General features: G+C 66.0%; 6 protein-coding genes across 6 annotated transcripts in view; 2 read left to right on the top strand and 4 right to left on the bottom strand.

The window, feature by feature from the left end:
• EMIHUDRAFT_358760 (hypothetical protein) overlaps positions 1-1,457 on the bottom strand; it is a 2,466-nt gene extending 1,009 nt beyond the window's left edge. Inside the window, exons 1-5 of the mRNA XM_005761225.1 lie at positions 1,417-1,457; positions 1,301-1,340; positions 1,055-1,223; positions 935-979; positions 710-773 (exon numbers count right to left, since the gene is read on the bottom strand). Coding sequence (XP_005761282.1) covers positions 710-773; positions 935-979; positions 1,055-1,223; positions 1,301-1,340; positions 1,417-1,432 — 334 coding nt within the window. The 5' untranslated portion in view covers positions 1,433-1,457. The remainder of the gene's footprint in view (positions 1-709; positions 774-934; positions 980-1,054; positions 1,224-1,300; positions 1,341-1,416) is intronic.
• Positions 1,458-3,411: 1,954 nt separating this feature from the next.
• EMIHUDRAFT_217148 (hypothetical protein) lies at positions 3,412-4,199 on the bottom strand (the record flags this gene model as incomplete). The annotated part of the gene is made up of 2 exons (XM_005761224.1): positions 3,412-3,642; positions 3,879-4,199. 2 exons carry the CDS (start codon positions 4,197-4,199, stop codon positions 3,412-3,414), a joined length of 552 nt encoding a protein of 183 aa, XP_005761281.1.
• Positions 4,200-6,047: 1,848 nt separating this feature from the next.
• On the bottom strand, positions 6,048-7,205 carry EMIHUDRAFT_217147 (hypothetical protein; the record flags this gene model as incomplete). Its single annotated transcript, XM_005761223.1, has 3 exons — positions 6,048-6,714; positions 6,859-6,942; positions 7,018-7,205. The coding sequence occupies 3 exons, from the start codon at positions 7,203-7,205 to the stop codon at positions 6,048-6,050; spliced, it is 939 nt and encodes a 312-aa protein (XP_005761280.1).
• Positions 7,206-15,355: 8,150 nt separating this feature from the next.
• Positions 15,356-16,166, top strand: EMIHUDRAFT_105888 (hypothetical protein; the record flags this gene model as incomplete). The annotated part of the gene is made up of 2 exons (XM_005761222.1): positions 15,356-15,779; positions 15,937-16,166. The coding sequence occupies 2 exons, from the start codon at positions 15,356-15,358 to the stop codon at positions 16,164-16,166; spliced, it is 654 nt and encodes a 217-aa protein (XP_005761279.1).
• Positions 16,167-20,880: 4,714 nt separating this feature from the next.
• Positions 20,881-22,461, top strand: EMIHUDRAFT_217143 (hypothetical protein; the record flags this gene model as incomplete). The annotated part of the gene is made up of 1 exon (XM_005761221.1): positions 20,881-22,461. One exon carries the CDS (start codon positions 20,881-20,883, stop codon positions 22,459-22,461), a length of 1,581 nt encoding a protein of 526 aa, XP_005761278.1.
• A 188-nt stretch (positions 22,462-22,649) lies between these two features.
• Positions 22,650-26,239, bottom strand: EMIHUDRAFT_217142 (hypothetical protein; the record flags this gene model as incomplete). Its single annotated transcript, XM_005761220.1, has 3 exons — positions 22,650-22,680; positions 22,835-23,575; positions 26,013-26,239. 3 exons carry the CDS (start codon positions 26,237-26,239, stop codon positions 22,650-22,652), a joined length of 999 nt encoding a protein of 332 aa, XP_005761277.1.
• Positions 26,240-26,459: the final 220 nt, after the last annotated feature.

Below are 26,459 nucleotides of genomic sequence, written 5' to 3'. Positions count from 1 at the left end.
GGGGGGGGGTTTTTAGGTGGACCGTATTCGGAGGGCTATGACCGGGGCCAGTGTTGTGGACGGTCCCGTGGCCGTTTTCGGGCGGGCCCGAGGACGGGCCCGAGACCGGGTAAGGACGGGGACGCGGCGGGCGCCGAGGCGGTGCCGGGACCGGGCGAGAGCGCGTCGGGGCGGGTCGCCCAAAGTCGGGCGGAGGCGGGCGGAGTCGGGCGAAGGCGGGCGGAGGCGGGCGGAGGCGGGCGGAGGCGGGCGGAGGCGGGCGGAGGCGGGCGGAGGCGGGCGGAGGCGGGCGGAGGCGGGCGGAGGCGGGCGGAGGCGGGCGGAGGCGGGCGGAGGCGGGCGGAGGCGGGCGGAGGCGGGCGGGCGGAAGGCGGAGACGGCCGGAGAAGCCGGAGGCGGAGGCAGGCGAGGGGAGGAGGCTCGCCCGCACGCAGCTCCTGCTAGGAAGTGTCTAGGAAGTGTCTAGGAAGTGTCTAGGAAGTGTCTAGGAAGTGTCTAGGAAGTGTCTAGGACGTGTCTAGGAAGTGTCTAGGAAGTGTCTAGGAAGTGTCTAGGAAGTGTCTAGGAAGTGTCTAGGAAGTGTCTAGGAAGTGTCTAGGAAGTGTCTAGGAAGTGTCTAGGAAGTGTCTAGGACGTGTCTAGGAAGTGTCTAGGAAGTGTCTAGGAAGTGTCTAGGAAGTGTCTAGGAAGTGTCTAGGAGGAGGCCCGCCCGCACGCAGCGTCACGTCGACGCGCCGCGCGAGGCGGAGGAGCGGGTACTGGCCCGGCTGCGCCTGCGGGAGAGCTCCGAGGAGGTTCGGGGAAGGAGCGAGGCGGAGGAGCTGGAGGCTGAGCGTGCCTCCCGCCGAGCGAAGGGGAGGGCGCTCTCCGACATCTCGGCTAGATCTCGGCTGGACCTCGGCTGGACCTCGGCTAGACCTCGGCTAGACCTCGCCTCCATCTCGTCGAGCGAAGGAAAGGTTGGCTCGAGGCGCGGCGCCTGGATCGCGGAGGAGGCTAGGAAGTGTCTAGGAAGTGTCTAGGAAGTGTCTAGGAAGTGTCTAGGAGACGGCGCCTGGACCGCGGAGGAGGCGGCGGCGTAGCCGAGGGCGTGGCCGAGAGGTGCTGCATCTCGGCGGCATCTCGACTGCACTTCGGCCACATCTCGGCTGCATCTCGGCTGCATCTCGGCTGTATCTCGGCTGTATCTCGGCGCCTCGCTTGGCCAGCTCGGGGAGAGGCACCTGTTCACAGCACCGAGGGCGTGAAGAGAGGCCGCGCACCGTAAAAAAGAAAAATGCCCTGCAGCCGCAGAGGCCACCACGCGTCTTCGGGGTGGAAGATCGTCCACCGCTTGGCGCCTTCGCAGCAACAACGCCATCCTCACCACGACGGCATCACTCGTCTTGAAGCAGAGAGCCGGCCGGCTGTGTGCGCCGCAGAGCTGCGCCATCCAAAAGTGGCCCTTCCACTGGTCGATGTGGAGCGACGAGCGCGTGCCCGTCGCGCCGACGAAGAGGGACGGCCACGACCTCGAGAAGGCGTGCAGCCGGCGCGTCCGCTGCAGCCAGTCGTGCGCAAAGTAGACGGGCACCGCGAGCCGCTCGCAGAGCGCAGGCAGCTTGAGCGGCAGCGAGCAGTCATACAGGTACGCGGAGCGGCCGGAGGAGCGTGCCTCGATCCGCTGCGCGAGGTCGTCAATGGTCATCACCTCGACGCCCGCCACCTCGCACGACGCGGCCATCTGCGAGCCGCCGACGTTGACCGCGGCGCACTTTTGGCCACAGTGCTCTCGCAGCCATGGTAGCGACCACGGCGACGGGTCTGTGAGCGCGCCAATCGAGCGAATCAGCAGCGGCCGGAAGCGAGCCACGTACTGCTCCCGGCACTCGGCGACGGAGAGCTCGGACGCGTCCCGCACATCCGCGGTGAAGGCGGGAAGGGCCACCTGCACCGCCTCTGCTGCCGCCAGGTCGGCGAGCGCAGCCGACGCCCGCGACTCGGCCTCCGCAGCTCGTCGCCGGACCTCATCGAGGTAGGCGGCGCTGTGGGAGGCCATGGCGTTCTGAGAGAGAGCGCCAGCAGTGTGCGCGTGCTTGAGCGGAAACCCGCGCACGAGAGAGCCCCCAGCAGCGAGCGAGTTCTTTACCAAGTTGCAACCCTTGTTCCGCACTCGGCTGTGAACGCTGCTGTTTGCCGCCGGTTGAGCAGCACCCCGTCCCCATCCAGGTTGTTGGTTGCTGCCCCAGGTCCCGCACTATGTAGGTGCACTGCTTCAGCAGCGTGCACCTACCTCGATCGACGATCCTGGTCGCTGGTGTCGGTTGCGCAACCTTTTTGCCGACCTCCGAGCCCAGATAGCGCGCCGTGTGTGATGCTCGTCGGCATCTGCTTCCGGGCCTGGCGGCCCGCCACAAGGACTTAGGTGAGAAGTGCCCGCCGAAACATCGGAACGACGCTGCTCCGCTCGACTTGGTTGGTTGCTGGCAGCACCCCAGCACCGGGGGGTCCTGAGAGCTGTTGGTTGGTGCTCTGTTCACAGCACAGTGCGGAACAAGGGTTGCACCCTGGTAAAGAACTCGCTCGCAGGGCGGCACCGCACGAAAAAGGGCCCCCTTGTTTTGGGGACTTCCGTTTCCCCGGGACATCGGTACCTCTCATGACACGAACCTCCACCCGGGGAACCTCCCAAGGGGGGGGGGGGGGGGCGTGCCGGTCCTTGGACCGGGCCACACGCTCTCACTGCTGCCCCGAACCCCTCTCAAGAGTCGCATCCCTCTCGTGCCTCGATCTTCTTGGGCAGCAGCTGGTTCGCCAGATCCTCACCGTGGCCTAGACAGCCGGTGCCACCGTGGCCCCAAGTGAGGACACACACACACACACACACTCACGACAGCGCCATCGGCGCGGTGGTTGCGAGGCTGTGGCCGCGTCCCGATACGGTGACGACGCGCTGGTCAGTAAAGGCCTCGATCTTCTTTGGCAGCAGCTGGGTCTGCTCGTCGCCGTGGCCCAGCATGCCAAAGTCTCCACTGCCCCAGCTCCAGAGAGCGCCGTCGGCGGTGAGGGCGAGGCTGTGCTGCTCTCCAGCCGACACAGCGACAACGCGCCGGCCAGCCAAGGCCTCGATCTTCTTCGGCAGCAGCTGGTCCTGTGCCCAAGTGCCCAAGCTCATACTCGCCGTGTGGCCCAACCGGCCATCGCCTCTCCACCGCCCCAAGCTCCCGAGACGGCGCCGTCGGCGGTGAGGGCGAGGCTTTCGACGCAGCGGTTAATCACTCACGCGAGATTTGTATCTTACGACGAAAGCGCTCGGTCAAAAAGAATGTAGTCTTCCGACCACCGAGCGAAAAGAAAAACAGCGGCCCGGTCAGGCAAGACCCTGTGGGGTTGGGCTGCCACGATGCCACGAACACAAACACAACGCTGGCCTCATCGCGCCACCACCCTTGGCAGCACAAAGCCACGCCAGACGTCCGCCAGCTCTGGAGCCGCCCCCTCGCGGCCCTCGAAGCGCTCCTCGTCCCACGCGATCAGGTAGCCCAACCGCATCACCTCGACCGCCCGCTTGCGAGCCGCCTCCGGGAAGAGCTCGTGGGACTGCGGCGACCACTCCGCCGCCTTGAGGATGAGCCTGCCCACCTCCACCGCCTCGGCCGCTGGCTGCAGGTTGGCCGGCCTGAGGGAGGGCAGAAGCGTGGGTTGTCGAGAGAGAGAGAGAGAGAGAGAGAGAGAGAGAGAGAGAGAGAGAGAGAGAGAGAGAGAGAGAGAGAGAGAGAGAGAGAGAGAGAGAGAGAGAGAGAGAGAGAGAGAGAGAGAGAGAGAGAGAGAGAGAGAGAGAGAGAGAGAGAGAGAGAGAGAGAGAGAGAGAGAGAGCATCCGGCGAGTCGGGGAGAGACCATGGCGCGCCTCAGTGCGAGTGCCTTGGCCTCGCCCGCCACGCGCACGCCGAAGCGGCGCGTCGAAGCGCTCGCGGAGACGACGACGCCGACCTTGCCGTTCATCGAGGGCCGCGAGACGAGAGAGTGGATCGCGACGGTGGAGCCGGCGGCCGCAGCTGTCGGATCCGACTCGCCCCACGAGCAGAGGACGCGCGCCCGCTCGAGGGCCGACGGCTCGCCGGCTGAAGAGTCCGCACCGCCGCGCAGCAGCGCCCGCGCCCGGTCGACGGTGAGCGCCTGCGGGAAGAGGGACAGTGAGCGTGAGGACAATGCGCTCATGCTTCTTCAGCCGCTAGTCTCGGGCACGCCTCGAGGTGCTGGAGCGGCGTCCAGCCGCGGCTGGCGACCAGCCAGGCGGCGAGGTCGGCGTGGCCTTCGCGATTTGCGGCCTGCTCGGGCGTGCCAAAGGGCGTTGCGGCGCGGGAGGCGCCGTGGAAGGAGAGGAGCTTGGCGACCTCGAGGTGGCCCTCGTAGCACGCGGCGAACAGCGGCGTGGCGCCGTCGTTGCGGGCTTGGTTGGGCGCCGCGCCAGCCTCGAGGAGCAGCCGGACGATCTCGAGGTGGCCCTGCTGGCACACCATGAGCAGCGTGGTGATGCCATCAATGCGAGCTTGGTTGATCGCCGCGCCCGCCTCGAGAAGCAGCCGGGCGATCTCGAGGTGGTTGGTCAAGCACGCGATGTACAGCGGCGTGGCGCCGTCGTCCTTGGCTTGGTTGACCGCCGCGCTAGTCTTGAGGAGCAGCCGAACGCACTCGAGGTGACTGTTCTGGGACGCAACGTACAGCGGCGTGACGCCTCCAGCGTCTGCTTGGTTGACCGCCGCGCCAGCCTCGAGGAGCAGCCGGACGATCTCGAGGTGGCCCTCCTGGCACGCCATGTACAGCGGCGTGGTACCGTCATCCTTGGCTTGGTTGACCGCCGCGCTAGTCTCGAGGAGCAGCCGGACGATATCGAAGCGGCCCTCCTGGCACGCCATGAGCAGCGGAGTGATGCCATCGTTGCGGGCTTGGCCGACCGCCGCGTCGGCCTCGAGCAGCAGCCGGGCGATCTCGAGGTGGCCCTGCTGGCACGCGATGAGCAGCGGCGTGGAGCCGTCGCTCAGGACTTGGTTGACCGCCGCGCCCGCCTCGAGGAGCAGCCGGACGCACTCGTGCTCGCCGTTCTGGGACGCAACGAACAGCGGCGTGAAGCCGCCATCAGCAGCTTGGCCGACCGCCGCGCTGGCCTCGAGGAGCAGCCGGGCGATCTCGGGGTAGCCCCCAGCGCACGCGAGGAGGAGAGCGGAAGCGCCTTCACCGTCAGCCGCCCCGACGCTCGCGCCGCCTTCGAGCAGCAGCCGCACCGCCTCGGCCTGCCCGTGGTGCGCCGCCCAGGTGAGCAGCGTGTCCTGCCTCTCGGTGTCGAGCCGCGCGTCAAGCTGGGCCGCGAGCGACGTGCCGCTCGTCCCCTGCCCGGAGAGAAAGGCGAGCAGCGAGGCCAGGTCGCCCTGAGCCAGGTCCTCGAGGATGGCGCCGCTCATGCCGCCTAATCGGCGATGGCGGCCCCTCAGAGGGGCTTGCATACTGTAGGCTGGGAGTCTCCCCCGCTCGTCTCAACGACTCGGGGTTCGATTTCTTTTCTTTTGAGCCGGTGTGTTCTTCACCTTTCTACCTACCTACCTACCTGTTTGTGCCCTTGTTTGTTTCTGGGTGTGTGGCAGCCAGCTGGCTGTGTGTCTTGTGAGCTTGTTTGTGTCTGTGTGTCGCTCGTGCGTGTCGTCATCATCTGTCCCGCGTCCACCCGTACCGCGTTGGTGTCCAGTCCGAGCCTGGCTGTTCTTCACCTTTCTACCTACCTACCTGTGTCTTGTGAGCTTGTTTGTGTCTGTGTGTTGTTCGTGCGTGTCGTCATCATCTGTCCCGCGTCCACCCATACCGCGTTGGTGTCCAGTCCGAGCCTGACTGTTGTTCATCTTTCTACATACCGGTGTGCCGCTGCGCGGCGCTCGCGCGGCGGCGGTGTGTGTGTGTGTGTGGTGGTGGTGGTGGTGGTGGTGGTGGTGTGGGTGGGGGGGGGGGGGGGGGCTCGGGGGCGCGCGTCTTCTCGCACGGGTACCTGCCAGGCCGAACCACGGGTCCAAGCAGTCACTACTGCCACGACGAGAGCATGGTGAGACTCATGGCACGCGCTTGCGATGCACCGATCGCATCGCGTATCAATGAAGTGATTGCGCTCCGCTCGTGATGCCACAGTACTTTTGCGCCCTCCACGTCCAACAAGTGTCGCATCTTGCGCTCGCGCTCCCTTGTGAGCAAACGTGTCAGATTCCCCACGGAATTGACAGGGTCCGCCAAGAATGCCTGCTCGCTGATGCGGAGCGAGAAGCGCTCGTAGTTCACCACATCTGCAAAGGCACCTCTGAACCGGTCACTGATGATGACAGGTATGCACCCGCACGCCATCGAGTCATACAGCCGGCCCGAATCGGGCATGTCGCCTCTAGGGACGAGACAAAACCTGCTCTGCAGCATCTCCTTCGCCATGAGCTCTTTGCTTGTCTCTTCTGTACGACATCCCGGCTCACCCGCTTTCATGTTAGTGTGGACGGTGCAGACGATCTTCGCCCAGGAGGCTCGTAGTCGAAGCGCGTGCATGCCACGTCGTACTCTCTTTCCCTGCGCGCCAAAGACGTTGATGCCACCTCGAAAGTAAACGGCGGTTGTTCGTTCGCTGCCCACGTGCAACCGCAGCGCGTGATCGTAGCAATGGGAATTCTCCACATAGGGCACTTCAATCACACGCCGCATGCGTACACTCATCGGTGCCGGCGGTGCTGTGGCTGCATGAGATGTCTGTGGTGGCTGCCAGCCAGCGCGCACCGTCGGCTTGAACGTACACACAAATGCAGCGCCCATGTCCTGCGGGCGGCATCCTACGTGCTGTGGGCCGCTGATATACGTGGCATTATTCAAGAGCGGCCACGCTGGAAAAGTTATCTCATCATCGATGTTCCAGAAATGCGCAACGATTTTCCTCCCGGCCCTTGATGTGCAAGGGTCGGCGAGCGCAACCTTTGCCATCTGCTCCATTCGGTGCTTGTGGGTCGTACTGCCGCACCTGCCACTCAAAAAGCTCATGTGGGAGAGCAGTGGCACGTAGCCAGGTTCGCCCTGCAGGGCCTTGTCTAGCAACAGCTCCGGCCCGTACATCCATTGGTCCGTCGTACGGTCGCGAAGAAGTGCCGGCCCGTGGCAATCGTTGTGCTTGTACCATGACAGCGGGTACGGCCAGGGGACTTGGCACATGCACCGCTGTGCGACCCCGTGCACGGAGAGGCAGGTGGCGGTGGGCAGAGGAGGGGAGGGGCGACCAAGTGCGCTGATGCGGCGCGTGCGTCCCGCTCCAGGCTACTCAGGCTTTCTCCAGCACCACAGTCAGTCACACCGGTTGTGTGTACTTGTTACGTGAAAACCCGCTGGGACCCGGACGCCAGCGTTGTGAGCTGATGTTTGAGATTGCATGCGAAAAGGGGGACATCAACAGTATTGGCAATACAGGCTAAGATCCCACGAAGGTTTTAGAGGGAAAAAGTCCACTGTAGGTCCTTGAGCTCTATCCATATACTCTACAACCAAGCCTTTCAGTCATAGAGCTTAGTTGGAGGTCTTAGTGATAGTTTCGTGACCCCGCCTAGGCGTTCATCCGCTTCCAGAAATCGCATACGGCGGCTGCACCCATCCTCGGCCAAGTCTGGGCGAAGGAGCAGAGCACGAGTGGCGGGCTGGTCGCCGCTTACCTGTCGCGCCTCGCCACGTCTGAAATCGGCATGCCGTCGTCGTCGCAGTCGACGGCCTCGGTGCCTGATCATCGGCTCCACCCCCTTCGAGGATCTCGAGCGCGGCGTGATGTCGCCGCGTTTCCTGCGCCGGCCTTCGCCTTCGGACAGAAAGAAATCGATGCATCGTCAGCGAAATGCTCGCCTCCGCCCGCTACGAGCTGCGGCTCGCCGCTCTTCCGCCCGATGCCCTGATCGCGATCACCGCCGGCGCGATGCGGGACAGCCCCGCTGCAAACAGGAGGGCCGAGGCGCTCCTCGCGCACCACAGCCCTCCGCCCGCCGTCGCGACCGACGTCCTCGCAGACCCGGACCTTGCGCCGTGCGTGCTCGAGAAGACGGGCCTGCGCCACGCGGCCGTGTGCAAGCGGTGGTCCTTGATCTGCGCGCCGCGCGGTGCCTTCGCGCGGCTGGTGGAGACCGCTGGCGATGCCTCCTCGGAGCTGCAAGCTGCTGCGCTCGGAGAGCTCAGGCGGCTGTCGGGAGAGGAGGCTGGCAGCAGGAGGATGGACGCGCTCGTCGGTCTCTTGCAGGCTGGAGACGAGGACGAGAAGGCGGACGTCGCGGCAATGCTCCAGGAGCTTGCCCGGGACGACGACAACAAGGCGGCGATTGCGGCGGCTGGCGGCATTGAGGTCCTCGTGTCGTTGGCTCGCGACGGGAATGAGGGGCAGAAGGAGCGTGCGGCGGGGGCGCTGTGGAACCTCTCTGCCAACGACGACAACGAGGTGGCGATAGCCGCGGCTGGCGGCATTGAGGTTCTCGTGTCGCTGGCTCGTGACGGGAATGAGGCGCAGAAGGAGGATGCGGCAGGAGCACTGTGCAACCTCGCTTACAACGACGACAACAGAGTGGCGATCGCTGCGGCCGGCGGCATCGAGGTGCTGGTGTCGCTGGCTCGCGACGGGAGTGGGGCGCAGAAGGAGGAAGCGGCGGGGGCGCTGTGGAACCTCTCTGCCAACGACGACAACGAGGCGGCGATTGTTGCGGCTGGCGGCATTGAGGTCCTCATGTCGCTGGCTCGCGATGGGACTGAGGCGCAGAAGAAGAACGCTGTGGCGGCGCTGGCGAACCTCGCTATCAACGACGACAACGAGGTGGCGATAGCCGCGGCCGGCGGGATCGAGGTCCTCGTGTCGCTGGCTCGTGACGGGAATGAGAGGCAGAAGGAGGGTGCCGCGGGGACGCTGTGGAACCTCGCTATGAACGACGACAACAGGGTGGCGATCGCGGCGGCCGGCGGCATTGATGTCCTCGTGTCACTGGCTCGCGACGGGACTAAGGGGCAGAAGGAGTTTGCGGTGGGGGTGCTGTGGAACCTCTCTGCCAACGACGACCTCAAGGTGGCGATAGCCGCGGCCGGCGGGGTCGAGGTCCTCGTCTCATTGGCTCGCGACGGGAATGAGGCGCAGAAGGAGGATGCGGCGGGGGCGCTGTGCAACCTCGCTATGAACGACGACAACAGCGTGGCGATCGCAGCGGCTGGCGGTGTGGAGGTCCTTATTTCGCTGGCTCGCGATGGGACTAAGGGGCAGAAGGTGCGTGCGGCGGGCGTGCTGAGGAACCTCGCTATGAACGACGACAACAGGGTGGCGATCGCGGCGGCCGGCGGCGTGGAGGTCCTTGTGTCGCTGGCTCGCGACGGGACTAAGGGGCAGAAGGTGCGTGCGGCGGGCGTGCTGAGGAACCTCGCTATGAACGACGACAACAGGGTGGCGATCGCGGCGGCCGGCGGCGTGGAGGTCCTTGTGTCGCTGGCTCGCGACGGGACTAAGGGGCAGAAGGTGCGTGCGGCGGGCGTGCTGAGGAACCTCGCTATGAACGACGACAACAGGGTGGCGATCGCGGCGGCTCTCGTGTCGCTGGCTCGCGACGGGACTAAGGGGCAGAAGGAGAATGCGGCGGGGGCGCTGTGGAACCTCGCTTACAACGACGACAACAGCGTGGCGATCGCAGCGGCTGGCGGTGTGGAGGTCCTTATTTCGCTGGCTCGCGACGGGACTGAGAGGCAGAAGGAGAAAGCGGCGGGAGCGCTGTGCAACATGATTGCGGCAGCACCTGGCACGCACGAGGGCGTCGTGGAGGCTGGCGGTGTGGCGGTCCTCTCCTCTCTCACGCAGGAGGCAAGCGCTTCGGACCGCTGCAAGCTCGCTGCTGCCATTGCCCTTGTGTACCTGGCCAGCACCTGTCCCGACCTCCCCGCTGACGACACTTGCCTCTCGCTGCTCCTCTCGCGGCTGGACCAGCCCGAGGAAAATGGCTGGCGCAGAGACAGCATCAACGCCCTCCTCGCCCTCGCAACCTCCTCGTCTGCGTGCGCTGAGCAGTGGCACCGGGTTGGCGGCGTTGCGGCGCTGCACGCGCTCGCTCGAGAGACGGCGGAGGAGAGGGTGGAGAGGCAGGCGGAGAGGTGCGACGAGGCGCTGGCCAGCCTCGGCGTGAGGAGGGTGCGCAGGCGGACGGCCGCGTGAGCCAGTTGCTTTAGCTCTGTGCAGTTGGAAGCCACCAGGTGTGTTTTCTTCTTTTTGGGTGGGTAGCACGATTACTGGTGGGTACCACTTTACGTACCTTTGAACCTCTGATCCTCTGTGTTAGTGCCAGTGCGCGCCAGTCCGGGGGGCACTTGGAGTGCAGTTGGCCCGTGAACCGCACACCCAGGGCCGGGCCCGGGGCGGGGGGGGAGCCCGGGGCTTTCTTTTCGCGCAGCCTGTATACGGAGCGAGAGGGGATACGATGGTAAGCGGGATATCGGCGTGTTGTGTGCTGGCGTATGCAAAGAAGAGGGCACGGTTAACCACTCTCAATATCTCGACTCGCCAACACGAAGTGCTGCGATCGGGGGTGCACTTGGAGCAAGCGTCGGCCGAGCGCACGCACGTCCCCGCGACCCCGCGCAACTTCCGTGCCCCGATCCACGCCGCATGTGCCTCCCGGCCGTGGCGCTCGATGGGGCGCGTGGCCTCTCCAGACGAGGTAAGTGCGCACCCCCGGAACCCGGTGCGCCGCGCACTTCTGTTCATCTCTCGCCCGCATCGCGTGATTCTCGCGAGCCCATCAGTTTATGTACCTCAGTGTCGTGTCCGTCAGTCGTATCGTGCCATCTTTCAACTTATTATCAGCGCAGCACCACGCCGCACACATGCGGTGTGTGTGTGTTGTGAGAGAGTCCGGCTTCACGCAGGAGCGGCCGGGACAGCACGGTGCCGTCAGTGCACCCACCCCTCTCGCCACCGGCGCTTCCCGGGGGCCGCCCCGGGGCGCCCGCAGCGGCGGCCCGGGTTCCTCCCTGCTCTCGCAACACCGCCGCAACACCCACAGCGCGCGCACGCCCACCGACACACACACACACACTACTCACTAGAGGGGGCTTCTGCAGTTAAATAAATAAATAAAACGGACACCTCTACTAGGAGATGGGTAAAAAGGAACAGGTCCCCGCCCTTGCGATCTTTGTGCAGGGTTCTTTGTGGGTGTGGTCGGCGACTAGCCGGGGTCGTCCTCCCGATGGGGGACTAGCACTAGCCGTCTTCCACATGGTCCCTCGGGTCCCGAGAGAGAGAGAATTCTTGATACGAAACCACGACGACACACACCAGTCGACTCGCATCGGTTGCCTCCATGAACGGCGGAGCTATTCTCGCGCCCACACCACACCTGGCTCCAACGTGGACACGCCCATAGCTGGGGACACTACTAGGTCACGCATGGCATCACAGAAGTTTTATCTCTGGGCCCCGAAAGGCATCTCTAGCAGTGTCGTTACACATGCCCCCTCCCCTCCTGGGCGCATGCGCCTCACGTCTCGCCAGAGCATAAGCCCTTGGCGTGTGGCGAGACGAGTTTTTCGCCATCGCAGCGAGCAGCAACCCGCCCGCCGCAAACAGCCGGAGGCCTCGCCGCGGCACTGGCTGCGCCGCGGTCCCGCACCCGTCGACGCAGCTCCCCCCGCGGAAGACCGCGCGTAGCAACGTCTTGACGATCGAGATGAGCGTGCCTGAAGCTCGCCCACCTACTGCCCCTGAGAGTTGGTTATGAGTGGGCTCGGCTCCCCCCCTTGGGATCGAAGCTTCCACGACCTCACACCCAACACCACAGGTGGGATCAGAGAGAGACTCCGCACCGGACACCGCCCGGGCACAGACTCCCTACCCATCGGATCTCTCTCTCTCTCTCTCTCTCTCTCTCTCCCTCGGGTCCCTGCTGCTCCTAATCTCTTCGTACATCCTCCTGCTGATCTCCGCAACGTCCTGCTCCCTCCCTCGTCTCGCCCTGCGCGACTGCTCCGCCTCACCGTCGTCTGCCCTGCGTCGTCTGGCGACTGGTCCTCCACGTAGTTAGCGCCCGCCCGCCCCCCCCCTCCGTCGCTTCGTAAAAGAAAAAACGAAATGAAAACAAGCAACAGAGAAAGCGAAGCCAAAAAACGATTGCGTAAACGGCGTCACAAAGCCCGCCGGTTTTGATCGACAATCGTGAGATTGACCGCCGTCGACCAGAGAATTGACGGCAGCATGCAGACGATGTGCCAGCTTGCACGGCGCTCGCGCCGCGCCGGCTGGCTCATGGACCGCGCTCTCTGGCGCCGTCCGGGCCACGCGCGGCGCCGCGCGTGCCGCGCGCCACTCGCCTCGGCAGGCAGTACAGCGCCAAAGCCGCCTCGCAAACACCGCGCACAGCACCAGCATGCTGCCCACCAGGCAGCAGAGTGCTGCACCGGCGTGCAGCGGACGCTGCGGCGCTGCGGCGTCGCCTCCCCGCCCTGTCCACGGAGCAGGCGAGCGGCGGCACGGCCTTCCACCAGCTGCAGGAGGTAGTAGGCTTCCTCGAGCTTGCCGACCAGCAGGTCCTGCCAGACGAGCGGCGCGCAGTGGGCCCACGCGCCGTTCTGATCGACCGAGTCGTGGCCCACGTTGACCACCATCCCGGGCCGACACCCGGTCTGCCGCGCCAGGGTGACGTACGCGTTGAGCACGAACGCCTCGTTCACCTCGACCCACTCGCTGAGCAGGGCGTCCTGCAAGATGTACTGGCCGGTCTGGCCCAAGTGCTGTCGCGTCAAGCTCGGCGCAGTCGCCGCCCTCATGGCCAGCTGCACGGCCTGGCTCGCCGCGTCGCCAGCCGCCGCCGCGGTGGTCGCGTTCGCGCCCACCGCCACCTGCAACGCGCTGGCCGCCGCCTGCGCGACGCCGGCGAGCTGCTCGACCCCGCCGCTCCCTCTCCCTCCTCCCACGAGGCTCGAGAAATGGTCGCGGATGGGTCGCCAGTACGCCATCGCCTCCTGTCCCGCCGGGAAGCCCTTTTCGCCGAAGAGGATCGGCCACACGTGGCTCCGCATGATGTTGAACTGCACCCCCACCGTCTTCGCCCCCCGCCCGACGAGCTCACACCCCTGCCGCCGCGACGCGTGCGACTGTCGGATGCGGCTCGTCAGCAGATACTGCAGAAACACGAGGGTGAGCTGCTGGCACGGATACCCGTCCCGCATCCCGTTCGCAAAGTTGGAGCGCATGTCCGCATCGCCGCCGTCTTCGTCAAGCCGCTCCATCTCCGTCTGGAAGTCGTCCCACCGCTTCGCCACCTCGTCGCACTGCCTCTTCAAGTGCTCGCCGAGCGGCGCGAGCATCTGAGCCGCCCGGCCCGCCGGCTCCGCAATGGGTTGATGCAGCACCGCCGCCACGAGGGCGCTCCGCCTCCGCTTCGCCAGGCGCGCCGTGGTGTCCGTCGCCGCGAGCGGCGCCAGCAGCGCCGCCTGCTCCGCCGTCCGCTCCTCTGCCGCCGCCAGCTCCGCCTCTCTGGGCGCCTCCGCACGTTCCTGGTGCTGCACGGCGCGCAGCTCGCCCGCCGCGCGCCTCGCCCTCTTGGTGATCGGACGGCCGTGCGCGAACGGGTCGTCCGCGTCGCCCGCCGCCGCCCGCCTCTCGTGCGGCACGGTGTGCAGCGCCTCCGCCGGCCACGCGAGCCGGATTGCCGCGCCGCGGCCCTCGCCCAGCCGCTGGAATGCTCCGCCGCCTTCGTTCGCCTTGTCAGCCGCTCGGGCCGCCGCCGTCAGCGCCGCGCCCTTGCCGACGAACAGGAGCGGATTCGGCATCGCAAGCCGAAGCGAAGGCGACGTCGTCGGCCATCAACAACTTTTGCCTGACGCGCAATCGCCTCCCTTAGCTGACACGCTCGGCGTGCCACCTTCCGCCGGCGCTCGCCTTTCGCCTGACGCACAATCGCACCACTACCAACATACATAGGTAGAAAGGTGAAGAACAGCCAGGCTCGGACTGGACACCAACGCGGTATGGGTGGACGCTGGACAGATGATGACGACACGCACGAGCGACACACAGACACAAACAGGCTCACAAGACACACAGCCATCTGGCTGCCACACACCCTGAGTCGGCGTACACATAACTCAGGGACACATCCTCCCTGTCGCCCCCCCCAGACCTCCACGGTGCCAAGGGCACAAACAAGGGCACAACTCAAACAACAGACGACAGGAAGTGACATGTGAGGCTAGGAGGTGCGCACTTCCGAAAGGCTGCCAGGAATTCTTTTTTTTTTGAGAGCGCCTTCGTTGTTAATAGTACAAACCCAATGGTCCTCTGCGAGCGGTCCTTCGACGCAGTCGCACACACGCACACGCCACGCCGCACCGCGCGCCCGCCCACCGCCCCGCCCAGGCGGGAAAGAGATGAGGAGATGGAGGGCGGCGGGGGGGAGGGCGGTGTGGGAGGGGGAGGCGGGGGGGAGGAGGGAGGAGGAGGGGGGGGCGGTAGAGAGGTGGGCAGTGGCGAAGGCCGCGGCGGGGACGGGTGCGGCGGAGGGGGGGGGGGCGAGGTGGGGGAGAGGGGGAAGAGAGGGGTGAGAAGAGGTCGAAAGAAGAAAGGGGGACACAACCATTTCTGGAATCGTGTGTCCCCCGAGTAGTTAGGCCTGTGTCCTACCCAAAGCATGAAAGGGTTCGGGACATCTGTGCACGGCGGCTGATGGCAAGCGCCGCCTTTGACCACGCAGAGCCGCCGCCTTTCACAACGGGGCCCGCCAATGCAGTCGCTCGTCGTCGAGCTTCCGCGGCTCGTGCGCGAGCCAGCACAAAATATGGGGGCGTGGGCTGGGGCCAGCCGCGCCACGCGCGGCCACGCGCATCTCACGAGCCAACCGCCGCACCCGCAGCACGGCGGCGAGGTGAGCCTCGCAATTGACGCCGAGGGGGCAAAGCTGGCTCTCGCCGGGTGTGCCTCAGCGGCCGCGGGCGAGCAGGGCGTGTGTGCGCCACGCGCCGCCGCTCCGGCCGGATCCCACGTGCCTCCCTCCCGCGGCTCGTCGCAGGAGAGTGGGTCGATCCGATGATGCTCGGTGAAGATGCTCGGTCTGCTCTCGCCAAAAGTTTGTCCGACTCGACGTCCGGCCCCGGGCGTCGGGCCGTGGCGGTGACAGCAGGCGTGCTCCGCACCACCTGAGTCGCCGCCCGGCCGAGCGAGGAGCAGAGAGACGACGAGGGACATGCTGATTCGGCAATTTTCCGGTTTCTTTATTCTTTTTTTAGCGCCGTCCGGCGTCCTCCTCACGTTGTTGCGTACCTTGACTGCAGCGCGAGGAGGAGCTTCACTGCCACCACTATCAGTAAACATGCTCTTCGCGACGACGACGAGAGCGGCCAGCCTTCGCGCCGCCGCGCTGAGCCTCTGCACGCTCGCACTCCCACTCGCGCCGTCGCCTGTCCGCACGCGACAAGCCGCCGCGCTCGAGCTCCCAGATGGCGGAGCTCCGCTGGTGTCGCTGCCCGCGGCGCCGTCGCGCGTCCTGGACCTGCAGGGCTGGCTCACGCCAGCCGAGGCCGCGCGGCTGGAGCGCATCCTGGGCAAGCTGCACGAGGACACTGGCTTCGAGCTCCTCGTCGTGACGCAGGACCGCGCCCGCGCCCGCGCGCCCGAGCCGGCCGACCTGCTGCGCTGGTGGTCGCGCCTTGGTCCGGGCACGGTCGGCGGGGGCGGGCGCATCGGCGCCGGCGCCGTGGCGATCTATGCCGACCGCGGCACGCCCGGCGCGCTGAGTACCAACTAGCACTTGAGAGAGACGCGTCTTCGGCGGCCAGCTGCATCCCAGCCGCCGTCCACCGTATTCGTAGCGCTCCTCGTGCGATCCGCCGACTGCCGACTGCAGGGAGCCCCCGCCGCCGTCCCGCCCTCGACGCTGCCTTCTTGCGCCAGGCGCGCTCGAGGCGGGCTCCTCGCTGCTGCGGGTGGAGGCGGGCTCGGACGCGGCGCTCTGTTTTGGCCCGTCGTTCCTCGCGCGGCTGCGGCGCGAGTACGGCTCGGCGACCTTTGTCCAGCAGCGAGGCGAGTCCGCGGCCGTCATTACGGCGTGCGAGCTGCTGCTCACCTGCTTGCGCGACGGCTTCTGCAGCGACGTGCCGTCCGCGAGCTCCTCATTCTTCTGAGAGGGTGCCGAGCTGTTGTGTAAACGCTCCGTAGAGAGCCACCAGACAGAGAGTGGCTCAGCCGTCAGTCCCAGGCCCCGGCGGGCCCCAGGTCCCAACCCCAGAGACCGCCTAAGCACCTAAAGCCGTAAGCGGCCTAAGCGGGGGGGCGCTAGGGTGCTTAGGTGCTTAGGTCGCCCTCGCAAGCGTAGCTACGTGCTGACATTATCATACGAGTGATCCTGAGTATCCACATGATGTGCCTGCCTATCGCTAAGTACGAGATTGCGTCCTCACAAAATGCTCATAAATAAATTTAAATAAACAAAGAGTCGTAGGCGGGCGTGAGCGCGTGAAACGGCCCGTCGGCGAAGGCGACTCGCGCTGGCACGTGCACAGAGGGATGTTCACATACGCGGCTACACGTGTGGGCGCCTATCTAGGGGAACATACGCGCCCCATGCGTGGGCGTGTATGTCACGCGGTACGCGGCTGCGAGTGCAGCCGCCTATGTTGGCCAAGATAGGCGGCTGCACGTGTGGGCGCGAGTACCGCTATACGCGTCTGCACGTGTGGCCGCGTATCTTGGCTAAGATACGCGCCGGCACAGAATGACACGTATCAGGCCCCGCCGAGCTCGATGCGCGGCAGCGGGTGAGGGTGGCTATTCTCCCCCGAGGCAGGCGAGGATACGCAGTCCCTCGTGTCGCGCGTGTAAGTCCCGGTTGCCGTGCGCGCCAGCGCGTGTGGCCGCGTACCTTAGCTAAGATACGCGCGCACGGGCGTGGGTGGGTAAAAACGGGTCACTTTGCGGGGTTTGCCGCGCGGGTCGGAAGGCCGCGACGGTCAAGTGTTCCCGTCATTTTCCTACAATCGCTGTGAACCCAGCCACGTAATGGGTAAGGTAAGGACTAAGGTAAACTTCTGTCTTCTCCACACACACAGAGTGGTGGGGCAAGGGGGGGGCGACCCTCGCATCTCCACGCCCGGACACGGGCAGGAGCCCCACGGCATTCAAAGTGCAAGCACCGGCCCAAGTGCTCCAAGTGCTCCAAGTGCCCGGTGCCGTGGGTGAGCAACCTGCACCCCACTCCCTCCCTCGCCCAGACACTGCAGCAGACGGCGGCATCAATAATCAAAGTACGGGAAGGGAAGAGGAAGGGACTTGAGGCGGAGAGGAAGGAACGAGTGGCCGCGGAAACAGAACGCCTGAAAGAGGGACAGAAGGAAAGAAAGGAGAGGATACGAGAAATGGAGTGGGCGGCGAATGCGTGTATTTGCTGGCGACGGAGGCGACATCGACAACGTGAGGCCGAGGAGAAGGAAAGGGAGGAGGCAGAGAGACGCCTCGAAGCGGGGAGAGGCAGAACGACAAGAGCGATGGGGATGACACTCAAAACGACCCACTGCGAGCTCCACTGCGACGGGCCTTCCCCCTGTGAGCTCGTATGTCCCGACTCCACTCGCAGAGGCCGCGTCAGCTCGTCTCTCGCCTCCACCTCCGACAGCTGACCCCAAGCGCCCCCCGGGGCCCTCCGGCCTCGGCCCCTCCGGCTCGCCGGCGGGTCCGTTATCGTATTGCGGCAACTCCCCTCCCCCAGCTCCTCCTCCCGGGTACACCAACCTCCGGCGGGGCGGCCTCGGGTCCCCCAGGTCATTCCGAGCGGGTCCATACGGTGGCGGCCCCGTCGGCGGCGGGGGTGGAGGCGGTGGCAGGGGCGGCGGGTACGGTGGCGGCCCTCGCGGCCCAAACGCCTGGTGTGGAGCCGCTGGGGCGGCCCCACGACCCTGCAGCCGTTCCCGTGGCGGGGGCGGAAGTGGCAGTGCGGGTGGCGGAGTGAGTGTGAGTGACACACACACGGGTGGCGGAAACGATGGCGGCGGGAACTTGGAGCACTTGGAGTGCAGTCGGTAACCTCACATCCAGGGCCGGGGAGCTGAGAAGCGCACCCAGCGGGCCGGATGATTGGCATCGGGCTACGGGCTAGAGAGCCCTGACCCCTAAGTAAGAGCTAAGTAAGGGGGGGGGTGCGCGTTCGCAGGGAAAGGGCCGTAAAGTAAACACGGGTCTCCGAGGGTTGGCTCCGCGCTCCGGGTTTCCCCTAGCAGCAGACCGCCCCCTCTACTCGGAGCTACTGATACGAGAATACAACCGCCCTAGGTAGGTAGGTAGTAAGGTGAAGAACAGCCAGGCTCGGACTGGACACCAACGCGGTATGGGTGGACGCAAGACAGATGATGACGACACGCACGAGCGACACACAGACACAAACAAGCTCACAAGACACACAGCCAGCTGGCTGCCACACACCCTGAGTTGGCGTACACATAACTCAGGGCCACATTCCTCCTGTCGCCCCCCCCAGCACTCCAAGGTGCCAAGAGAAACAAACAAGGGCACAACATCACAACAGACGACAGGAGGTAATATGCGAGGCTAGAGCAGGCTTGCTCCACCTCTAGCAATCTCGCCGGCCGGCGAGGCACGGACGAGACCGTGTGTGGGGTTAGTGAGGTGTCTATGGTCGCCCTCCTCACGGGCTAGCCGCCAGCGGCCAGCCCTATCTCGCACTCACTGGCGGTGACAATTCAATGTGTGAGTGTTAGCGAACAGAGGCACGTGTGCTAATTCTAGGCCGCACGTCGTGGCACTATGACGAAGGTAGACGTGCGGCTGCAGCGCGCCCGCCGCAGGCTCGGCGGTGCGCGCGTGTTAGCGATAAAGTTGCGGGTAGAGCCGTTCCCGACTTGTCGAATGCGAGGCCTCTGCGACGAGTGCCAGTCGCGCTGCGGAGCCACGCCCTTCGAGCCGCGTCCCGTCGGCACTACCCTCGAGTGCGTGTCGCTTTGGTTGGCGACACCCACTCGTCGAGGGCAGTCCAGCCGACGGGAGCCTGTCGCGCGCCGGCGACGAATGCGGCGGGGTGGGTGTGGGTACAAAGCGCCGCTTCGACGAAGCGAGGTAGGCAGGCGCCCCTCACGAGTCCGTTCAGACATGCCACACGCCCCTCGCAAGCGAGGTTGGTAGGCGCCCCTGGCGAGACCCGCAAGAGATGCCACACCACCCTCGTACCTCCCCCACGCAACTTCTCGAGCAAGTTTTTTTATTTTTCCTGGCCAGGCCGAAGGGCTGGCGGCTCGAAGGGGCCGGTCTAGCGGCCTCTTTCGCGCGGAATGCTGCACGCGGCCGCCTCGTCTGCCGCCTCGCCGCCGGCCAACGTCCCGGCCTTCCGCGTCTGCGGTAACTACTGCGGGCCCGGCTGGTGCAACGGCGGCTGGCACTCGGAGTGGGACGCAGACCCGAACCACTGCGGGCCTGAGTACGGCCCTCCGGAGCTCAGCGCCGCCGGCGAGGCCTCCTGCGAGGACAGCTGCTGCCGCGAGCACGACATCTGCTGCGCGCCGGGCGGTGACGGCCCCGCGGGGCTGAACGCGACGCGCTCGTGCAACCGGCGCATTGTGGAGTGCCTCGACGGCTGCTCCGGCATCGGCGGCGGCTGCCACCGCGGCTTCATTCCGGTGCCGACCGACGTGGTCTGGGCGGCGATGGACTTGGTAGAGGGCTGGTGCTGCGGCAACCCGTGCGACGGCGCGGAGGCGGGCGGGGAGGCGGCGGGCGCAGAGGCCCCGGCGTCGGGCGGGGAGGCGGCGGCGGCGGCGGCGGCGGCGGCGGCGGCGGGGGCAGAGGAGGAGGAGCCGGCCCCACATCTGGTGGAGGCTGCTGTTGCTGTGGTGTAGTGCACGGCCGATCTTGTTGGTCGGAGGGGTGCTGCGCGTCTGCGGGTGAGGCGTGTGCAAAGCGCGGCTGCAGGGGTGCGCGGGGGGGGGGGGGGCGCCTGTGTACAGTTTGACGAACCGTCGCCGGGAGTGTGGTGTGTTTGTATGAGCTTCAGACATTTGGTGTGTCGCGGGGCGTGCGCGTCTCTTCGCGTGCGACGTGTGTGTGCGGTGTTACACGTGCCTGTGTGTAGTCTACGGCTTTGAGTATCTCTAGGCCGCCTGTGGTGTGGGCGAGACGAGAGTCGCGACCTGGTGCGGCTTTTGCGCTTGGCGGTGTGTGTCGGAGTGTCGGTTGCCTCGACACACACAACACACATCTCGGTCTCCCCGAGAAGGAGCTCGTCCCGTACTCGCCCCAAAGCCTGGCTCCCAAAGCATACTCTAGGACAGTGGAGAGGCGCGTCCCGGGGGGGGTCGAGGGGCCCCGCTGCCGCTCTTTCCCTCTCATAGCGGCCACTGGTCGAGCGACCCTGGGGATGCCCCCGGCGCGCGCATGCCTGACCCAGGCGCGAGAAACGAATCTGCGAGGCGTGGGCCGTGGCCGCTTGCGGCCCGATGGGGAGGAACGGGGCGGACTACGCTCTACGGGGATCGGCTTCTTACACCGCCCTTCCTCGGAGCGAGCCCCCTCCAACCCATCCGCGCTAGGTAGGTCCCGCCCGCCCGCCCGGGCACGGGCGAAGGGAGGGAGGAAAATCCCGACGAACCCTGGAACTAGCCGGGGCAGTCGGAGAAGGGGCAACTCCGTCCGTGCACTGACGGTCGGCCGTCAGAAAACACGCCTGCGTGGATCGCGTCACACCAATCGCGGCCCCCCAAGGGTATCAACTTCGAGACCTCGAGACTGCTTGCGACATCGAGTAGCCGTGTGTGTGTCATCCGTCCTTAGTTGTGCTCAACGAACGCGACTCAAGCTAAGCGCGATCGGCGCGAGCACCGGCGTTCCTTGGCCACGATGCGCATTGGCGCTCCGTTTTGCGTCCTCACTGCCGCACTCACGCCTACACCATTGCTCGCAGCTTCGCTCCTCCCATTGTCGACATCACCATCGGCTGCCCTGGAGGCGTACATCAAGGCGCCTAACACCGGCGCACGTGACATCTTTGGTGGCTCGGTCGCGCTGGATGGCGACATGCTCATAGTGGGAGCACAATACGAAGACAGCTGCTCTACAACGCCCGTCTCGACCACCGCCGCCATAGACAATGGATGCACCAACGCCGGAGCGGCCTACGTGTACGAGCGAGTGGGAGGCACGTGGCTTTTCGCTGCGTACCTCAAAGCGCCCAACGCTGGTCAATATGACTATTTCGGCGACTCGGTCGCGCTGGATGGCGACACCCTCATAGTGGGAGCAGGAGGCGAAGGCAGCTGCTCTACCACGCCCGTCTCGACCACCGCTTCCTCAAACAATAGATGCGGCAACCGCGGAGCGGCCTACGTGTACGAGCGGGTCGGGATCACGTGGCTTTTCACTGCGTACCTCAAGGCGCCCAACGCCGGTCCCGGTGGCGATTTCGGCAACTCGGTCGCGCTCGATGGCGACACCCTCATAGTGGGAGCACACTACGAAAACAGCTGCTCTACAACGCCCGTCTCGACCACCGCCTCCTCGGATAATGGATGCCACCACAGCGGAGCGGCATATGTGTATGTGCGGGTCGCTGGAGCCTGGCAATTTCACGCGTACCTCAAGGCGCCCAACACCGGTCAAGATGACGAGTTCGGCGGCTCGGTCGCGCTGGATGGTGACACCCTCATAGTGGGAGCACGGTTCGAAGACAGCTGCTCTACAACGCCCGTCTCGACCACAGCCGCCGCAGACAATGGATGCGGCAACGCCGGAGCGGCCTACGTGTACGAGCGAGTGGGGATCACGTGGCGCTTTGCTGCGTACCTCAAGGCGCCCAACGCTGGTCAATATGACTGGTTCGGCGTCACGGTCGCGCTGGATGGTGACACCCTCATAGTAGGAGCAGAACTAGAAGACAGCTGCTCTACAACGCCCGTCTCGACCACCGCCTCCTGGGACACTGGATGCAGCCACGCCGGAGCGGCCTACGTGTACGAGCGAGTGGGAGGCACGTGGCGTTTCGCTGCGTACCTCAAGGCACCCAACGCTGGTCAATATGACCATTTCGGCGCCTCGGTCGCGCTTGATGGCGACACCCTCATAGTGGGAGCTGATGAGGAAAGCAGCTGCTCTACCACGCCCGTCTCGACCACCGCCTCCTCGGACAACAGATGCAGCGCCGCCGGAGCGGCCTACGTGTACGTGCGGGCCGATGGAGCCTGGCAATTTCAGGCATATCTCAAGGCGCCCAACGCCGGTCAAGATGACAATTTCGGCGCCTCCGTCGCGGTCGACGGCGACACCTTCATAGTAGAAGCATCTGACGAAGGAAGTTGCGCCATTGATTCTTCGCAACACGTCGCAGTTGACTCATGCCCATCCGCCGGTGCCGTATACACCTATCGATTGGAGACGCTGGCGACGGCCGACGCGCCGGCTGCGACGTACACCTCTATGCTCTAAGTAATTAATGGGTACATTTCTTCAAATGAATAAATAAAAACGGACACCTTTTTTGTGATACATTTCTTCACAACAAAAAGCTCGTCGTATTTTACCTCCCCGCGCACGCCGCTCACCGGAATATCTCGATCACACGTTCGCATGCATGTGCAACATGCTTGGAATGGATGCGACGTGTTGTGCGGAACTCAGAACGGCGTGTGTCCCGCACCCTCCACCCTCCGGCGGCGGCGCCCCGGCCTCGGCATGGAAGTACTTCCCCTTTTCGGATGCCTCCGTCTACCCCACGACGGCCGCGGGCGGGTGGGGCGGCGGGATGTACGCGCGGCGCGGCGCGGCGCCGGCGTACTCGCTGCACGTCCCATGCCCGAACCGCGCCGAGGCCACCCCCTTGGCTTTTGCGAAATCGGTGCGCGCGCAGAGCGCGCCCACGAAGCTCGCGCCGGTGAGGTCGGCGGCCGCGAAGGAGGCGCCCGTCAGGTTCGCCCCGCTGAGGTCCGCCCCCCACAGGCGTGCCCCGCCAAAGTCTGCGCCCGAGACCATCGCGTCTGTCAGCACGGCGTTGCGCAGCTCCGCGCCGCGTAGCGAGGCGTTGCGCAGGTCTGCAAACGCCGCGTGGAGCTGCTGCGAGCGCATTCCGTCGAGGCTCGCACCGACCAGCGTCGCGCGGCGGAAAGACGTGTCGACGACCACCGCGTCGTCCAATGTCGCGAGGCGGAGCGAGCTTCCATCAAAGTGGACGCCAGAGATGCTCGCGCCGCTGAGGTCGGCGCGGCTGAAGGAGGAGCGAAGGAACCAGCACTCGCTGAGCGTGGCGAAGGCCATGCGCGCTCCATCCCACACAGTGTCCTCCGCGCGCTCGACTTTGCTGATTGAGGAGTCCGTGAGACGCGCGCCGAGAAAAGATGCGCCGGCGAGGCTGGCCCCGATGAAGCTCGCGCTCGACAGCTCTGCGCGCGCAAAGGAAGCTGCGTTGAGGTCGGTCCCGTCGAACACCACCCGCTCGAGGACGGCGCCGTCAAAGATGGCGTGGCTCGCGTTGGCGCGGTGCAGCGTCGCCTCGGTCAGGTCCGCGCCGCGCAAGTCCGCACGCACGAGCGAGACGCCGTCGAGCCTACGTGCTGAACACGCCAACGTCGGGGCAGGAAGTCGAGGTCTTGTGAACAGTAGTCAGAGCACCGCGTGAGTACGAGGGGTGCGAATACAACTGAATACACAGCGAGAGCGCTGGCTTTCGCTTCTAGGCCGTCGCGAGCTTGGTCTTGGCGAGGTCGCGGCCTTGAAGGTCCGCTCGGTGGAGGCCCACGGGAGAGCACTGGGACAAGTCGGCGCCGCGCCGGACCAGGCGAAGGCAGGGGTTGGGCGGGGGAGAGGGCGGAGGGGCAGAGGGGGGAGGAATCGAGGGCGGCGGCGGCAGCGGGGGAGGCGGCGGCGGAGAGGCGGGCAGCGGCGGCAGCTGCGGCGGGAAGGGCGGCGGAAGCGGCGGCGGGGGGGGAGGCGTCTTGGGCGGCGGCGGGAGCGGCGGCGGCCGCGGAGGCGGCGGCGGGAGCGGCGGCGGCGGGAGCGGCGGCGGTCGCAGCGGGGGGGGCTGCGGAGGCGGCGGCTGAGGCGGCGGCGAACGGGGACTTGGCGGTAGAGGGGGGGGCGAGGGCGGCGTTGGCGACGGCGATGGCGGCGGCGAACCTGGCGGCGGCGGCGGAGGCGAGGGCGGCGCGGAGGGCGGCGGCGACGGCGGGGGCGGCGACGGCGGCGGCGGCGGAGGAGGAGGAGGCGGGCGAGGGGCCATGCCGGGGGTGAAGGGCGACGGGGGCGGGGCGGGGGGCGGGTGCGGCGGAGTGGGTGGGCGCGGGCTGCCGGGAGGCACCGGCGGCGGGGGAGAGGGGTGCGGAGCGTAGAACTCTGCGGCGACGTAGCGGCTCCACGCAGGGTGGGGTCGGCCGAGGACGGTGGCGGCGGCGGCGGAGGGCTCGGCAGCGCAGCAGAGGCATCCGAGGATCGGCGTGAGCAGCTTCGAAAACCTACGTGTCACATGCACTGGGGGTACACTATTAGCCTAATAATGCACCTGATTAGTAGCAATTTTACCCTCACAATTCGCTGCTTATTAGCTGATTGCCCGTGATTTGCCTCACTAGTTATCTGCACACTGCGATTAGTGGTCTCAAACATGCGTGTCAGCTGTCTGCGTGCCCCAGTGTCACATGAAGACGGCACAGCCCTCGGGTAATCTCGTGCAATCTCGGGCAATCTCGGGTAATCTCGGGTAATCTCGGTGATGTCACATGAAGACGGCACAGCCCTGCTGCTGCGCAACTGCCGCGCAGTCCGCCGCCGAGGTGCCTGTGAGTCGTGCGGGTAAGGGAAGGTAAACTTCCCACACGAGGTGGTGGGGCAAGGGGGGGCGACCCCCGCGTCTCCACGTCTAACATCGACAGGAGCCCCACGGCATTCGAAGTGAGAGGTGTGTCGTGTGGGGGTATGTGTGCACGCGAAGTGAACCGCCGGAAATCTTGGCGGACACATGCATGGTCCACCCACCCTCAGGGAAACGCCGCTCCCCTCAGCGTGTCGAGCGATCTCAATCTCGTGCGAGCTCGCGTCCCGATCTCGGCGGATCTCTCGCGCCTGTCGTTCAATGAATACGGCCAGTTACGCCTCTGTGCGGCGGATAGCCGCGTCTCGCGCCGGCGGCGCGCGGCACCCGGCTGGCTCGGTCCGCCGCCGAGCCGCGCCTGCGGTCGGAGCGATCTCGGTCACTCTCGGCCTCTCGGCTTCTCGGGTGAATCTCGCGCAATCTCGGGTGATCTCGGGTGATCTCGTTCCACCCACGAACCGCGTGCCTAAATGGATCTCGGGTAAATGGTTCCCCCCCCCCCCCCCCCGGCCACGTGGATAACGACCTGTTCGTGCACTGTTCACAGCGAACGCGCTCTCAAATAAAAGAACTACAACGGCCCATCCGCAGCCGCGCCTGCGGGTAGCGCTGCCGCTTGCACTCCTCCCCGGTCGCCAGCAGCGAGGCTCGCACCTACGTTTGCTCATCGCCGGCTCGCGCAGTTTGTCTCCATAGTTAAGCAGCACTCCCCCCCGCGCCCAGCGAGCCTACGTTAACAACTTGCGACTCATGCAGCATACACACTCTCTTCCGCCCTCGTCCGCCAGCCGGAGGGGCGGGCACCATCAGCGGCCCGTGAGGCAGCGGAGGCAGCGGAGGAGGCCGCGGCAGCGGCGGCGGCGACGGACGCGCGGGCAGCGGAGGAGGCGGCGGCTGCTGCGGCTGCAGCGGTGGCGGCAACGGCGCCGGAGGCGGCGGTGGGGGCAGCCAAGCGAACCGAGGCAGCAGCTGCGCTGGCGGAGGCGAAAGCGCGGTGGAGGCGGCGGGGGTGGCGGTGGCTGGTGCGGCGGCGGTGGCGGCGATGGCAGAGGCGGCGGCAGAGGCGGGAGCGCGTGGTATGGGCCTCGGCCAGACGTCTCTCTGCGGCACGCGCTGCCAGCAGATGGAGCCGGGGACGGGGACGGCGTGCGTAAGAACTTCTTTGTGCAGCTCACACTTGAAGTACCCGTGCAGCAGCGTCGAGTGCTCGTAGCCGACACATTCCGTCTCCGGAAGCGCAGCGCACTTCTGGCGGCACGCTTTCGCCGTGAGCGACCAGAACTCGTCGTATGAGCCGTGGTTGCCACCACTAGTGCGGCACGCGCCGACGGAGCGACCGCCGCCGCCTCGCACTGGCCAGCCGCCCGGCGGCTGGAAGACGACGCGCGGCGTTTGGAGTGACATGAAGCTCTGTTCACAGAAAAGCACATTCACAGCCTTGTTATGAGAAGAAAATGCGTCCTATGGCGCTATGCGCTGGTCTGTGAGAGGTTGAGGTGCGAGCCCTGGAGGCCCTGAGGATGGGGGGAGACTACCCGTTCACACCTGCACCTGACGAGCTTGTTCTGTATGGTGATGCACGCCCTGCGAGCGGCAGTCCCGTACCCGGTGTCGTGCGAGAGAG

The sequence above is a fragment of the Emiliania huxleyi genome (genome assembly GCF_000372725.1).
Source record: "Emiliania huxleyi CCMP1516 unplaced genomic scaffold EMIHUscaffold_72, whole genome shotgun sequence".
Lineage (NCBI taxonomy): Eukaryota > Haptophyta > Isochrysidales > Noelaerhabdaceae > Emiliania > Emiliania huxleyi.
The sequence above is the reverse complement of the archived record's forward strand: the minus strand, read 5'-3'. Positions and strand labels throughout refer to the sequence as shown.